This window comes from Magnolia sinica, chromosome 15, assembly GCF_029962835.1.
Source record: "Magnolia sinica isolate HGM2019 chromosome 15, MsV1, whole genome shotgun sequence".
NCBI lineage: Eukaryota > Viridiplantae > Streptophyta > Magnoliopsida > Magnoliales > Magnoliaceae > Magnolia > Magnolia sinica.
In genome coordinates, this window is record NC_080587.1 from 844,086 (window position 1) to 859,980 (window position 15,895).

Here is a 15,895-nt window from a genome sequence, read left to right on the forward strand (position 1 = left end):
ACAAATAAACATCAATTTCGGCCCTAGGAAGGTTTCAACGGTGGAGATCATTCTCCCACTGTTTCCTGTGGTGTGGTCCACTTCAGCTTTGGATATGCTTCAATTTTGAGCCCATGTGCTAAAATGATCTGAAAAAATGGATGGATGCTGTGGATAAGACAAATACATCCATGCTCATGAAGCCCTGTGGGGCCCACAGCAGTGTCCGTACGAATACTCCATCCATCAGTTCCACCATCACGTGTGGGAGCCTACATCAGTTTCCAGCTGCACGTGCTAGATGAGAGGCTAAAAATGAAGCAGATCAAGAACCCAAGTGGGCCACTCCTAAGAAAAAGAGGGGATGAAAACACACAGTTGAAGAGCTTACTGAGATATTTAGATGCCATCCAACGCTTTTATAAGCTATTTCTCATTAGGACAAAGGGAAAACAAAAACAACAGCCTTATTTAGTACTTATGTGGGCCCCATAAAGTTTCAATGGTAGGATTTCATTCCCCACTGCTTCCTCTGTGTGGCCCACATGTCTTGTTCCTGTTTATATTTGGGCTGTCATCATATCATATGATGAGTTACTGAAGTTGGAGGAAGTAAATCTCACATGGAAACGGATTGGCTACTCCCCCTGCCAGCACCCCCGTGGCTGGTGGTCGGTGCTCTGTGAGCCCCACCATGATGTATGCGTTTTATCCATTCCGTTCATCCATTTTTAAAGATCATTTTATGGTTCCATTCCAAAAATGATATGTATATTTATCTCAGATGGACCACACCACAGGAAAACAATAGTGATTGGATATCCATCATTTAAATCCTCCTAAGGCCCGGTGTACTGTTTATTTGACATCCAATCTGTTTATTAGGTCATACAGACCTAGATGAAGGGAAAAAACAAATATCAGCTTGATCCAAAACTTTTATGGCTCCCAAAAAGCTTTTAATTGTCGACCTTTATTGAACACTGTTTCCTGTAATGTGGTCCAACTGAGATTGGGATATAGCTAATTTTTGGCCTCATATCATAAAATTATCTAGAAAAATAGATGGACGGCATGGATGAAACAAATACATCATTGTGAGGCCCACAGAGCACAGACCACCGGCCATTGGCTGATGGCAGGGGGAAGTAGCCAATCCGTTTCCATTTCACATGGACATGGAGGGGGCCAGGCCAGGAACTCCCTGTAACAATTGCTGCAGAAACATGATGATCCCTACAACCCCCCCCCCCCCTCCAAGTCTCTAGCCATGAACGTTCGGATTTATGTGGGTCGGGGCTCACCATGATGTACCTATTTATCCACACTGTCCATTCATTTTCTCCAATAATATTAAGTTATGAGTCAAAAAAATATGAGGCAGATCCAACACTCCAGTGGACAATACAGTATGGTAAGCTTGGGCTGCATTAAATGCAAAAGACATCAATGGTGTGGTCCACCTGAGTCAAAAAAAATACAGGCGAGGTTAGGACACAAATCCCTTCCATTGAAAATACCATAATATTTTACTATATTTATCAACAAAAACGCATCCTAGCTCAAAAAACAACGCATAGGTGCATGAAATCCAACATGGATGGAGCACGGCTCACATCATGAAGCCCAAAGTGATGTATGCGTGTGATCCACACCGTCTATCCATTTTACCATCTAATTTTAGAATATGAGCCCAAAAGTGACGCTGATTGAAAGCTCAAGTGGACCACACTGCAATAAACAAAGTGGTCAATGACATTGGCCATTCAAAATTGGAATCTTTTTGGATCTGTTTCAATATATATATATATACACACACACACACATATATATATATATATATATATATATATATATATATATATATATATATATATATATATATATATATATATATCATTCAACCCTTTAATAAGATCACACTAACATGTATGAAGGGTATATACAAATATATTCTTGATCCAGAACTTATGCGGCCCTAACAAGTTTTCAATGTTGGGTGTTCGATGGCCACCATTTTATTTCCTATGGTGTGGTCCACTTGAGCTTCAAATCTCCCTCAAATTTTGGCTCATGCTTTAAAACGGACGGGCTGAATGGACCGGTGACGTATAGATAAGTTAGTTACATCACAAGGTCCCTATGACTTTTATACATGAATACTATACTAATGTAATTTACAAAGCAGGAGGCTTGTAGACAAACTCCCTGTCAATGCTAACTTGGTTAATGCTGTAAATACATGGGTAAATAATTATTACTCGTTTACCCTTAATTACACTGGTAAATGAAAAAAAAAAAAAAAAAAAGGAAGAATTTTAAGATTAAATTCATATCTTCGGTAGTTTTTTTTTTATCAATCAGTATTTTGCTTGCTAAATTAAATTATTCATTTTTTTTTTTTCATTCTAAACATTCATGGAATGTGAACTAAGTATTATCTAAATTTAAACAATTATTTTGAAGCAGAAAACAATAATAATAATAATAATATTTTTAAAAAAATTGTATTAAACATAAATGATCTTGGATAATTTGTCTAACTGGTTTATGCATAAAAATGACTATTTTCAAAATTCCAGTGGTATATTCATACATTTATTTTTGTTTTACTTTTTGAACTAAAAGAGAGAGAATAAGATATTATCCCTAGGGTGGTGCACGTGGGAACCAGTATTTCATGGCATAGTTGTATGTGTGGTTGGCCATATTCAAGCACCCTATGCATGTCACTTGTATTAATTTTTAAATATAATATATGTGCCACACGTGCCACACATACATTAATTATATCTTCTAGCTATACACCACGTGAATTAATGTAGAGATGCACTGCACATGCTACATCTACAACCATCCATCTTATAATCCGGGCATGCGTTAAAGTCTTTGTTGACTTTTCTGATCACATAATCAATAAAACCACTTCTTTCCACTGGGTTTTCTTGTTTTGCTCTTTATGGAGGTACTCAAGGGTCCATGAAGGATTAACTAGAAAACTGCATCAATACTACTTCTCACACACACACACTCCATAATGGGATTTCACCACGATATTCAAACCCTTGACCGGGTGTTGAAACTCTTGAGAGCCTACCACCGGATTAAGAGTAAGGATCTCTTCTCTCATTTCTTATAAATATAGAACAACTTTGTTAGACCCATGCAAAACAAATGATATTTTCACGTTATAAAAATCACCCCTAACTGGTGGGACATTAGGTTGCAAAAAGCCAAACTCATATGCCAGGGACCCAAGACTAGCAATGCCTGCCAGGCAAGACAAGTAAGAAAGTGGACTTGCTCTCATAACATTCACCAAAGAGTGTTGAACAAGTTGGCCGACCTCTACATTCATCCCAAATCCTACCCAAAGTGGTATATAGCCTTGTTCAAGCCCAAGATCATTGAGCACCGCCTTCGTTGATCTACTCACCGGTACTATTACTCATGAAGAGATGTCCTTAAAATGATATAAGGAAATGAATTTGGCTGAATCATATGTCATTCTTGAAAACAGGAATTGATACTTGACCAAACAAATTTCAAACATGCTTTAGATGATAAATGGATTAGCTACTCCCCCTAATACCACCCAATGGCTGGTGGTCGGTGCTTTATGGGCCTTATCATGGTGTATGCGTTTCATCGATGTTATCCATCCATGGATCACATGGTACAAGACAAAAAATGGGTATATCCCAATTTCAAGTGTACCACATTATAGGAAACCGTGTTGAACAAGCATCGAGCATTAGAACCATTTTGAGGGCCATAAAAGTTTTGAATCAAGCTGATTTTTATTTTTTACCTTCATCTGGGCCTGCATGACCTGGCACCTTAGGAGGATTTTAATGGTAGATATCCAATGACTATTGTTTTCATGTGGTGTGGTCCACCTGAGATTTAAATCCCTCTCATTTCTAAGATAAAGCTCTAAAATTATCTGTAGAAATCAAAGAACGGAATGGATGAAACACATACATCATGGTTGGGCGACAGAGCACTGACCCCCAGCCACCATATTGGTGTCAGACTGTCAAGGGAGCAGGCAGTCCGTTTCAGATTATCACGTGTGCCATGGAAACGGATTGGTTACTCCCCCCTCACCAGCGAATGGCCAGTGTCGGTGCTCCCCGTGAGCCCAACCATGATGTATGTGAAAAAGATTATTTAAGTTATCAAACCAAAAATAAAGTATATCCAAATCTCAAGTGGACTACATTACAGGAAACAGTGTTGAATGAGTGTTGACCATTAAAAACTTTTTGGGACCGTAAGAGTTTTAGATCAAGCTTATATTTGTTTTTTCTCTTCACCTACGTCCATATGACCTAATCAATAGATTGGATGTCAAATAAGCAGTACAATGGGCCTTAGGAGGATTTTAATGGTGGATATCCAATCACTATAATAACACCCAAGCTTCAAAGTTCCACGCATAGGTTAATGTTATAAAATCATGATGACTTGGATAACACAACTAAGATCCGAGCACTACTAATCGGAAAATAAAACAGTTTAAATATTTTAATAAATGATATAAAAGATTAGAAAATGATGGATTTGCACCATTGACATATATTCTCAAGCGCCAGTGATTTTAAGTATTCAATATCTATAGGATAATGAATATCAAAGACATATAACAGGTGAGAACCTCTCCTATTTAGGAAATTTGATTGATCTAGGGTAAGCCTATCCATCAACGTGGATCTCATATGATGGAAACATATGGATCTCACAAGAGGATAAAAAATAAAACCTAAATAATAAATAATATGCATATACCATTCTTTTCATCATTAAAACAATCAATCATCATAATTTTAAAGAAATATTAAACCCATGTGCTTCCCTTCTAACTTGGGCTAGAGGGAACTTAGAAAAACATAATTAAATTGCAGAAATAAAAAGCAACAAAAAAAAATGTAAATAGAAAAGATCTAAAATAAAAAAACAACTTATAAAGCTTTAATAAAACTAAAAACTCTTTAAAAACTCTAAATATTGCTATTGAATGCTTCTAATGATATTTAAGAATGCTCTAGGAGGCCCTATTTATAAGTAGGGAATTCCAATTTTCGTACAAAATTGAAAATTCTAGAAAATGCCTCAAATATACGTATTTTCTCAAAATAGACTTATCTCGCTGCATAGTTCATTTAAAACAGACTTCCTGCTGCGTTTAGTTTTTCAAAATAGACTTGAGCTTTAGAATACACTTTTCAGAACGATTTTAAGATTCTTCACTTCAAATCTTAGATTCTTTTCATTCCTCACTTGGTTTCTTGGATATTTAACATGTGAATTCTTGATTTTGGTCTCTTAAGATCCATCCCTTGGCTTGTTATTTTTAGCATCAAATTCTTACTTTTTTTTTTCAATCCAAGCTCTTAAATTTCTGTAACATATACATGAGTAAAATAAAATATTAAGATAATTTATGTTCATAAAACCGAGATATAAATGGGGAAAATTATGCGATATTTGAGTCTCAACAACCATTAAAAACTTTTTGGGACCGTAAGAGTTTTAGATCAAGCTTATATTTGTTTTTTCTCTTCACCTACGTCCATATGACCTAATCAATAGATTGGATGTCAAATAAGCAGTACAATGGGCCTTAGGAGGATTTTAATGGTGGATATCCAATCACTATTATTTTCCTGTGGTGTGATCAACCTGAGATTTATATCCCTCTCATTTTTGGTAAATAGCCTAAAATGATCTGTAAAAATGGGTAAACGGCATGGATGAAACACATACATCAGAGTGGGGCCACGGAGCACCGACCATCAGCCACCGGGCTAGTGGCGGGGAGTAGCCAATCCATATCCAGATAATCCGCTTCCGTTTTGCTGGGCTCATCTTTAGCAGCGGTAGACAGTACAATTAAATCATGCCACATGGGTAACCACACAGGCCACATTTACCTTTCAGGCCGTCCCCTGAACTTTACGGGGCCCGCTCTGATGTTTTGCCATTATACACGCAGTCTGTAGGGAGCGGATTGCGTACTGAGTAACTCACTATGCTTAGCGTACTGAGTAAACTCTGTATGGTCCACCATGATTTATATGTTTTATCTGATCCGTTCGTATATTTTTAAAGATAATTTTAAGGCTTCAACCAAAAAATGAAACATACAATGTTCAAATAGACCACCCCATACGAAATGGTTGAATTGAATGTCTACCATTGAAATTTTCTTGGGGGCTATAGACATGTTGGATCAAGTTTATATATATTTTTTCCCTTCATCCATATCTGTACGATCTTATGAACAGGTTGGATGACAAATAAACATCATTGTTGGGCCTAGCAAGGTTTCAACGGTGGATATCATGATCCCCGCTGTTTCCTGTGGTATGGTCCACTTGATCTTTGGATATAATTTGACTTTTGGATCAACCTCTTAAATTAGATGGAAAAACGAATGGACAGTGTAGATAGATCACATACATTCAAGGTGGGCCCAACTGAGTTTACTCAGTATGATACGAGTGTACTGAGCAACTTAGTACGCAATCCAATTTCCAGTCTGTATATGTTTTCCAATCCATTTTAGAGCATAATTTTGATACGAAAGTATATCAAACAATGACAGAGGATCCCGACTCTAAAAAATAACAGGATGACGTCGGCCCTGAAATCTTCTTAGATCTCACGTTGATGTTTATCTGGGGAACCGATTGGCTACCCACCAGCCAATGGCTGGTGGTCGGTGCTCTGTGGACCCCACCATGATGTACGTGTTTCAGCCGTGCGTGTGGGCCGGAAGATGGCGCGCCTGGAAAGAACATTCCCTTTTAAACCCTAACCACCATTTCCTCCCAAAAACCCCAACCGTAAACCAGGATTTTTTATTTCTCATATCTCAATGGAAGCTCTCCTTTCTACAAACCTCAGCTTCTTAATCGATCCTTGTTTTTCTTCAATCCATCTTTAAAAAGAAGAAAAAAGAAGAAGATTTTTTAGATGATCTATAAACACTAGATTCCCAAGTTGCATTCGAGTTCCCGAATGCTGCTGGCAAAGATCAACCTCACAACCTTCATCGTTCCAAAAGCCTTCTCCAGGTCAGATTTTCTTCTGTTCAATCTCTCAATGCATTTTCTCATAGCTCTAATGACTGCAATGTTAAAAAAATAATCCTTTTTTTTAAAAAAAAAAACTTTAAAATAAATTGATTTCTTTGTTGTATGGTCTTAATCGATACGGAGAACACGTTGCTGTTTTCTTGAAATTGCTATCCAATTGATCGAATCCGGAGCTGGGGTTTTCGTATTGTATTGTATTGGGCTGTTATTTTACTCAATGTCTTGATGTATTTTTCACCGCTTCGATTAATGCAACATTAGGAATTGTATTTTTCTATTTGGGTTCTTATTTTTGAAATTTTTTATTTCGTGAGATGGTTTTGTTGGTATGGAGAATTCGTTGTTATGGTGTTTGAAATTATCTTCCAAATAAAATTATATTCAATTGATTTTAAGAACTTTCGTGTACTTTTGGCTCTCATTTTTTCTTTAATAGTAAGTTGTGTTTTTGGTATTGTATTGCATTGAGCTGTTCTTTTTATTCAGCGTCTTTCGCATAGCATCGATCATTGCAATGCATAATTTTATTTTATTTTTTTTTCATTTTTACGAATAATTATATGACAATGGCATTGTTACAGTTGCTATTTGTTTTCAAAACAAATAAGTAAATGGAATTACTATTCAATCAAGTTTTAGGAATTTAAGTGGATTTCATGTTCTTTTATTGTTCTTAGGCAAATGGCAATTTGAGTTTTCTATGGCACTTACTTTCCGTATTTTCATGTTGCATTGATTATTGTGAAAATTCAAAACCTTCATTTGTCAATTTCGGTTATTATTTTTCTTTATTTTTTGGTTTATTCATATATGTTTTTATTAATATGCATAACCTAGTTTTGCTATTTCTAAAATTGCCTGCATTTTCCTCTTATGAATTTCAGTGGATTTCTGTTTTTTGTTGAAGTTTTTTTTTTTTTTTCCATTGATTCGTGACTTGGTCATTTGGTGTATCGTATTACATTCTCCTTTTACTCAACTCCCAACACATTTGTTGTACCTTTCTTTGATAGGTGACAACAAAGAAATTTTAATGTTCAGATAGGTGCTTATAATCATACAAGTATATATAAGGAGTATGATGTTGTTATCACTTACCAAATTTTTTTAGGTAGTGGATTTTAGTTTTCTTTCCCCTTTAGTTGAACTGCATGATGGGTTCGTGGTGTTTATTTAGTTATCACTTATCATTGCCTTTGAACAAAAAAGTTGTCTGTGGTGTCATATAATATCAATATGGTCTCCTACACAATCTTTTTCATCCTATCACATTGATGAATGGGAGACAACAAAAAAGGAACTTATTCTTTCAACTTGGACTCCCCTTTTTCATTATTTTCTTTAACCACACAAAATTTAGTTCTGGCCCTAAATTGCTAGGAGAAGGCTAAGATGATGGGAGGATGATGCAGATTTTAACATAGGAAGGCTATGATATTTTTTGTTACTGAAATTTCTGTTCAATTGACTTTTAAGAGTTGAAGTGAATTTAGGCTCTTTTTTCCCTTAGTTGAATAGCATCATTGGGTTTTGATACTGTACTATATCATGTTCTTTCGCTCAATCTCATTGCATTGTGTATCGATGATAAACAGATCACATAATTTTTTCTTGGTTTTTCTATTTTTCCACTCGTTTATTGGCTTAAATTTCATACTCCATTCTTCATTTGTTGAACTATTGATAGACTTGTTGTAAATGTTTTTCTTGATTGTTGGAAGTAATGGTAAATGCTCAAGGACAGATACTAGCTTTAGAAATAATTGACAGATTGGAGTCAGTAAAATTCAGCACACAGTAGGTTTTTGGTTCTAACCCCTTTTCTTTTCTTTCTTTTTTTTTTCCCTTTTTGAAAGGTAACATTACCAGGGATTGAACCCTGGATCACACACACTACACTCTCTCCATCAGCTTATCTAACGAGTGGGAGACTATATATAATTTAAAGAAACAAAGTGAAAATGAAACAAATGTGGCAACATTTCTAGTCAGTAATGGAAATCAGTTTTGGTGCAATTACGATGTATACTATATAGATAATTTATGATCTGGAATTAAGATGCCAGTCACATCAATATTGTTTCTATTGTTACTACGGAAGGATGGATGTGATTCAGCTTGACATTAAAATGCAAATTTACATATAAAAATTGGTAATACAGGCATTATATTTCAGCTAGGAAAGAGCTCGTATGATGTAGTCATGCATCTTACGGGATATATTGCATAAAGCTGGGACTAATTTTTCAAAAGATTAAGGGAGCCAGAGAAAGCAATAAGTGTAAGATTTTCAATATGCCTACCAAGGTGTTCCAAAATGGTAATGGTGGCCATAACGGGCACCACTGTAGCGGCCACCCGTATTGGCCGTTACAGCCCCCGTATCGGCCATTATGGCCTTTTTTTATTTTTTGAAAAAAACTATAACATGACTGTTACGGTCCGTTACTGGGCTGTTATGGGACCGTTACGGCCATTTCGACTCCGTAACGCGTAACGGTTATGACCGTTACCATTACGTAACGGCCGTTGCCTACACAAATCAAAGAAATGGCAAACAACTAAAGGAGTCCTGGTGGTTTTTCGTTTTATTTTTGAAAATGTCGCCAATCTGAAAACCTCAACCTTCCAGGGACAAATACCCTACATGAGTCATGTTGGGTGCTGCAGAAGTGAGTTAATAGATTGGCCCTTCTTACTTGTCCTTCTACAAGACGAAACACTTTCAAACTTGACCTTTAAACCCACTTTTACATGAAGATCTTGGTTGAATAGGGTTTTATTTCATCTGGAAAGGGACTTGCGTCACCTAAAATATGCTATTGGGGAACATTATGTAAAGTATGGTGAAATAATAAATTTACTTCAACAGTCGCTTATTATATTTTTCACAGGAACTTGTGAAATAACATTTTCAGCTCAACAGTTTGATTTTAGTTGTTGAATTCTTATTCTGTTTTTCATGAAAATAAAGGTTGTTATGTAGTGGTCAAGGTATTAAAAAACGATTACGAAATGGTAACAGTAACATTGGGACCTGTTAAGCAATACAGGGCTGTAATCCCAATTTGAAAAAAATGGTGTGTATCCACCCGTAACACCCATAACAGGCCAATACGAGACGATACCATTTTTTCCCCTTAAAAAATTTGACTGTACAGGGCTGTAACGGCCATTACGGCCTATATCTTAGCAGTCGTACGGCTGACCGTTACCGTTAAGCTTGGTAGTGGTAGAAGTAAAACCCACAATCTTGCTTCCTCTCTTGTTTTTATTCTTCCAAAATCATATATTCTTGACTGATAAAAACCTATATATTCTTTTGCTTGTAGTGCCAGATGCTTTCATCATTCAAACTTTAACTGGCCTCCTGCCATTTGTGCCTCAAGATATCACGGAACTCAGCACAATCAGAACTACGGGGAATCTGTTGGCTGGTATCACAGCAATGACAGTGACTTTTCTAGCTCACACGTACGAGTGCCGAGAAACGGAAGGACCACACCATACAATCAAGTGCACCATTATCCGTCTAGAAGTGATTTGCGCCACTATGGCCATTCCCCAAAGGTCTTGAGTTCAGGAAGCTATTCGGTCCTTCAATCCAGTGGGCTACAACACTGGTTCAAAAACTGGCAGGAACTAAGAAAGCATAAGCTGACTGCAAGCACTTTCGGAGGTGCTGTTGGGTTCTGGCCTGGCCGAAGAGTCCAGCTCTGGTTGGAGAAGATTGGCCTGATTGAACCATTCACTGGGAATCTTGCGACCTGTTGGAGCAATATTCAGGAAGAGGTTGCATTGGAACGGTATAAACTAATAACTGGAAACAGCGTTTGTTTTCCCGAATTTCAGGTCTACAATAGGAGTAATAAACAAGATGATTGGCTCGCAGCTTCGCCAGATGGGGTAGTTGAACCTGAATTCTATGGGCTGCCTTCCGGTGGGGTGCTGGAGGTCAAGTGCCCATTTGAAAACGGAGAAGTGGGCCAGTCTCTGCCATGGTCACGGATTCCTCTCCATTTCATGCCACAAGCACAGGGGTTAATGGAAATATTGGACAAAGATTGGATGGATTTTTACATCTGGACTCCGAATGGCAGCAGCTTGTTCAGATTACAGAGAGACCAGAAATATTGGGAGCTGCTGAAGTTGGCTTTATCTGATTTCTGGTGGAAGCATGTTCAGCCGGCGAAGGAATTGTGCAAGATGGATCCAGTAACAGATCCGTTCACAGTAATCGAGCCTCTAAAGCCAGCTCCCAGGCATGAACTGTGCAGAAGCATCATTTGTGCGAGCAAATGCCTGGTTGATGACTCCAGGTTATTGGTGCGAGAGATTCATGGAAGATTGCAGAACTGAGTTATTTGGCATTTTTTGAACTGGTATTTGGTTGAAGGCTGAAAGGAGCCCACCTTTCATTGATATAACCCGTTGATCTGGTGGGACCCATCTTGGGATGAGCTATGCACCTATCACCTATGCCCAAGTGTTACCCCTAGCAAATGATCCTGGCCATTTATTGGGAATGCAGGAATTTCAACCAAAAGTTCACATTCTTTCTGGGGCCCAGTCAGAAGGTCAATTCCATCCAGTGGGGGAGAATGTTGGAGTCTCTCCGTTGACCTGGTGTGACCCATATGAATGGTTTGGATTGATGAAAGGTGGGTGGTACATGTAGATTTATTGTGGGCTGACCTAATGCTCCACAAATCATTGTGAATTTCCTTAACCAAGAATTGGTTGGCTCAGAAGGGCGAGAGTGCAATAATCTACAGCATCAAGTTGTATTATGTCAGGAACTGGAAGCAGCTTGGCAGAGATCCTGGATTGCTTCTGTGAGTTTGTAAAAGCTGAAAATAAGAGCCGTAATGGAGGTCATTGGAAATTACACAGCTGTGAATTTTGTCAATGATGAAACAGAAAATGCAATATTGATGTGTGTGTGTGAGAGAGAGAGAGAGAGAGCTGTTTCTCCCTCTTTATGGGGTGATCTGTAAAAGAGTGGTCATGGATGTGTGTTGCTAAGGAAAACACAGTGGTCGTGGATGTGTGTTGCTAAAGAAAACACAGTTATCCATAAGGGTGCGGGATGATGGGAAAAAACCTCTTTTGCTCTCTGGCATACTGAACTATGTTTGTTCTTTTCTAAAATCAAGGATGAGGATACCAATGTAAAGGCAACTACTTGGTCATCTGAATGGAAAATTGTCATGTTACTCAAGTACAGGTATGGACGTTTAGTTTGGCAAGGATTGATTTCGGCTGATCATGAAAATCCAAATTCTCAGTTATAAGTAGAATCGTGTTAGAATACTCAAGTTGGAACTTGTTTGCCAAATTGAATGATTTGCCATGGATAATCAATAACTCCGGAGTCCAATCCAACTCGGGTATTCATAATCAGACAATCTGGATTTCAAGTCCATTATCCAATGAACTTGGGTGTTCAAGTTATTTTGAAGGATCCCACTATCATAGGGATCGAGTTTCAAGGAATTAGCAGTGGTAATGCAGGCGCATGACCGACACAGAAGATACCAGTGTAAGTTTCTGCTTTTGACCCTAAGTTTTTCAGAGTTCAAATTGGCTTCTAGGAGAGCATCTGACTATACCCCTTGATAAGCAACGCAAAATTGAGCCCTGCACCTGTGGTAGCCAATGTCGTGTTGGTGGGCCCAGTTCTACTACCCAAGCAAAGACATACCAACTTCTTTTTACTCTCTCGCTCATTTTCTTCTGAGCTTATGATTCATTGTTAAGAATGTACACCTGATATTCAATGGATTAAGGTTTCACTTCTTTTTCTTCTTCTTTTTTTCAGCTGGGGTTTACATTTTAAGAAAGGGTGTGCTCCAGTGGTACAGGTACCAGGCAGATGTGGGGCTCACATGATATGCCGACATAATCCAACCTGTCCATAAAGATGCGTTACCGTAGAAAACCCTGAGGACCCAGAAATCAGAATAATCCAAGACTAAGGTGGGCCACAGAAGAACTGGGAGTCAATGGCCAACCTTGAATTTCGTAGGGGCCCACCTGAGTCGTAAAACAGCCTGAATTTGGCCCAACCCTTCATCTGGACTGGATGAAGGGTATGAATGGCCTTGATTATATATATACACAATACAGTAGGCTGCCAAGCATTCCCTGTTCTGTTGCCCATCTGAGTTTTGGATCAGGAAATCTTAGGTGATGCATCTTATGGATGGTTTGGATTCCTTGAACATGCCACCAGGCCCCACATCTGCCTGGTGCCACTGGAGTGGAGGGAATTCTGGGGGGAAAGCAAATGGCAGAAGGTGAAATGGTCAAGTGGCCATAAGTTTTATTTTGTTTCACTACTCTGTGATATCATTATTTGGTATGGAATTGTTTGGAATTTGTGCATCTGATGATGAATTTGTTTGTCTTGAAGGATAATCTGATGATGAGATGTTGGAAAGGTTTAGAAACTTGGAACTTGATTCAAGATCCAACAATGACCTGTTCCAAGTTGAATATAGACTCGTTCTAGTACTTGGTCGAGTTTAAAAGGCTTATGCTCTACTTTGATTTTTCACGTGATTGATGTGTCTTCTTTTGTGTATTCCTTTGAGAATTTCAAGTAGTCAACTTGAGTGTTTTTTTTTTTTTTAATTTTTTTAAAATTTTTTTAATTTAAAGGATTCATCTCCTCCTTAATTCGATCTTGACCATTGTTTGAGCCGGGTCTACCAACAATCGGACAGTTTTTTTTTTTTTTTCAGTACTCGCATCAGTTTTTAAAACATCAGTTACAAGCAAAATCAGACATTAAAAAAATAATCATAAACTCATTTTGTCATTCTTCATTGCAGATGCAAAGGCGAGACAAAGATTGACACTGACAATTTCTAAAGCAGCGAAAAATAAATCTGCACGGGTGTTTACTTGAATCTGGATGCTTAATCTAGAGGTTTGTTCATCTTTCTATTATTTATTTATTTTTTGCATGCAGGAGTGAAGTTGGAACTTGGGACCTGCCATTTCACTGTGGCAACAGATCATACAATTTAGGGTGCATTTGGATAGCCGTCATACTCGTTGCCGTCATCTTCATGATCATTACCTCCATCATTGTAGCCTTGTCCCATCTATTTGAAATTGGCTTCATGATTTGCTTGACAGAGTTGTGACAACCTGCTGGCCCCTTGACATCAACACTCCACTTGTGTTATATTTTAGTGCACGTTTGGATGTACTATCAGATTAAATTGCAATTCTTGGTCAATAATGTAGACACGACCGAATTGTATTTTCATAAGTACTTGTATCTCCCCGAACCATTGCAATTGAAATAACTGCACATGCAAGCAGCCGATAATGCAGCTTTGAGCGAAAAGCACAATGATTTCATACATAAAAATGCCGAAAATGTTCCTTATCCCTGATTGAATTGCACACAGAAAAATGCAGGAAGTGTCAACTGTGGTAGGAAGGCAGGGGGGTATAGACGAATTTTAAATGAAGATCATGTCATGGAATGTGAGGGGTCTTGGGTGTGTGCCAAAAAGGGGGCAGCTTAAAGATGTGTAAAAGGTTCAAAATTCAGTTAGTAGCGATCTATTCAGGAATCTAAGCTGAAACATGCAGACCGAGGGTTGATAAATTCGATTTGGTGGGGTAAACATAAAGAATGGTTAGCAATGGATGCGATGGGAGCATTGGGAGCTATATTGTTGATTTTGAGGGATACATGTCCTAGTGTGGTTTACTAAAGCTTAAAGGTTGCTGTAGAGCATAACTTAAATACCATCTTCTGCATATTCATGGTAATCAGTGGATCTTCTTTACAAGAAAAGATAACCCACAGTACGTGCACTGACTGGAACATATAGTATCATATGGCTATTAGCCATGTAAGCCTGCACTCTGAATTAGATGGTGGTTCCCATGGCATAGCTATTCTTTTGGGTTCCTTTGTCTTGGTATGCTTGTTAGATGGGTCAGGATAGTGTTCCTAATCCAAGGGTTTGCAGGAATTTGTCATTTCATGTAGAAAGCCTAGTGTTTTGTAAATTAGGGGTGGTAATGGGTCAGGTCCAGACCAGGTTGGGGTCAGCCCAAGCCCAACCCATTTATTAAATGGGCTAAGAATTATTGCCCAAACCCGACCCACGACTCATTACCTTCTGACCCAACTTAACCCACGTAAATTTTTTAAAAAAATAATAATAATCATCCAGCTTGACCCGACCTAGCCCATGTAAAAATTCAAAAATTCATCCAGCTTGACCTGACCTGACCTTTTAATTGTAAATGGGTCATGCTGGACAGACCCAATCCAAACCTGCCATGACCCAACTCAGATTTAATTAATTAGGTTCCTCCCACAAGGATGAAGGGACATACCAAATATTTTTTAATGATCCAAAACTCAGGTGGGCCGGACCACTTGATTTTAAAGGGCATACCCATGATTTTACAGATTTTTTTCCTATTGTCTGGCCCAATAGATTTATTTTTCCATTGAGCTGAATTTTTTAATTTTGTATGGTAAATATGATGGGAGAAGATTGATGGATAGTGGATTTCACTTTGATAGCCTGATGGGCCCCACAGAGCTCGAGTGTTTTGAAGGAGAAAATAAGATGTAGATAAGCTTCAAGAAACAACAAACAGCGATCAGGCTCGACTAGGACAAAGTTGACTTAGGTGAACAAGACCAAGACAGGCTACCTAGAAATAAGCTTTCCTGACAAAAATCATTCCTTTCTAAAGAGCACTCAAGTACAACTCAGACCATACCATCCCATCAGGATCATGGTTAAAAGACTTGTTGACCTGACCTGACA

At 38.1% G+C, this 15,895-nt stretch overlaps 1 protein-coding gene across 1 annotated transcript; it reads left to right on the plus strand.

Annotated features, from left to right (window-relative positions):
- The first annotated feature begins 6,777 nt into the window (after window positions 1-6,777).
- On the plus strand, window positions 6,778-11,974 carry LOC131227581 (uncharacterized). Its single transcript, XM_058223391.1, has 2 exons — window positions 6,778-7,061; window positions 10,415-11,974. Exons 1-2 carry the CDS (start codon window positions 7,006-7,008, stop codon window positions 11,439-11,441), a joined length of 1,083 nt encoding a protein of 360 aa, XP_058079374.1. The 5' UTR covers window positions 6,778-7,005; the 3' UTR covers window positions 11,442-11,974.
- The last annotated feature ends 3,921 nt before the right edge of the window (window positions 11,975-15,895 follow it).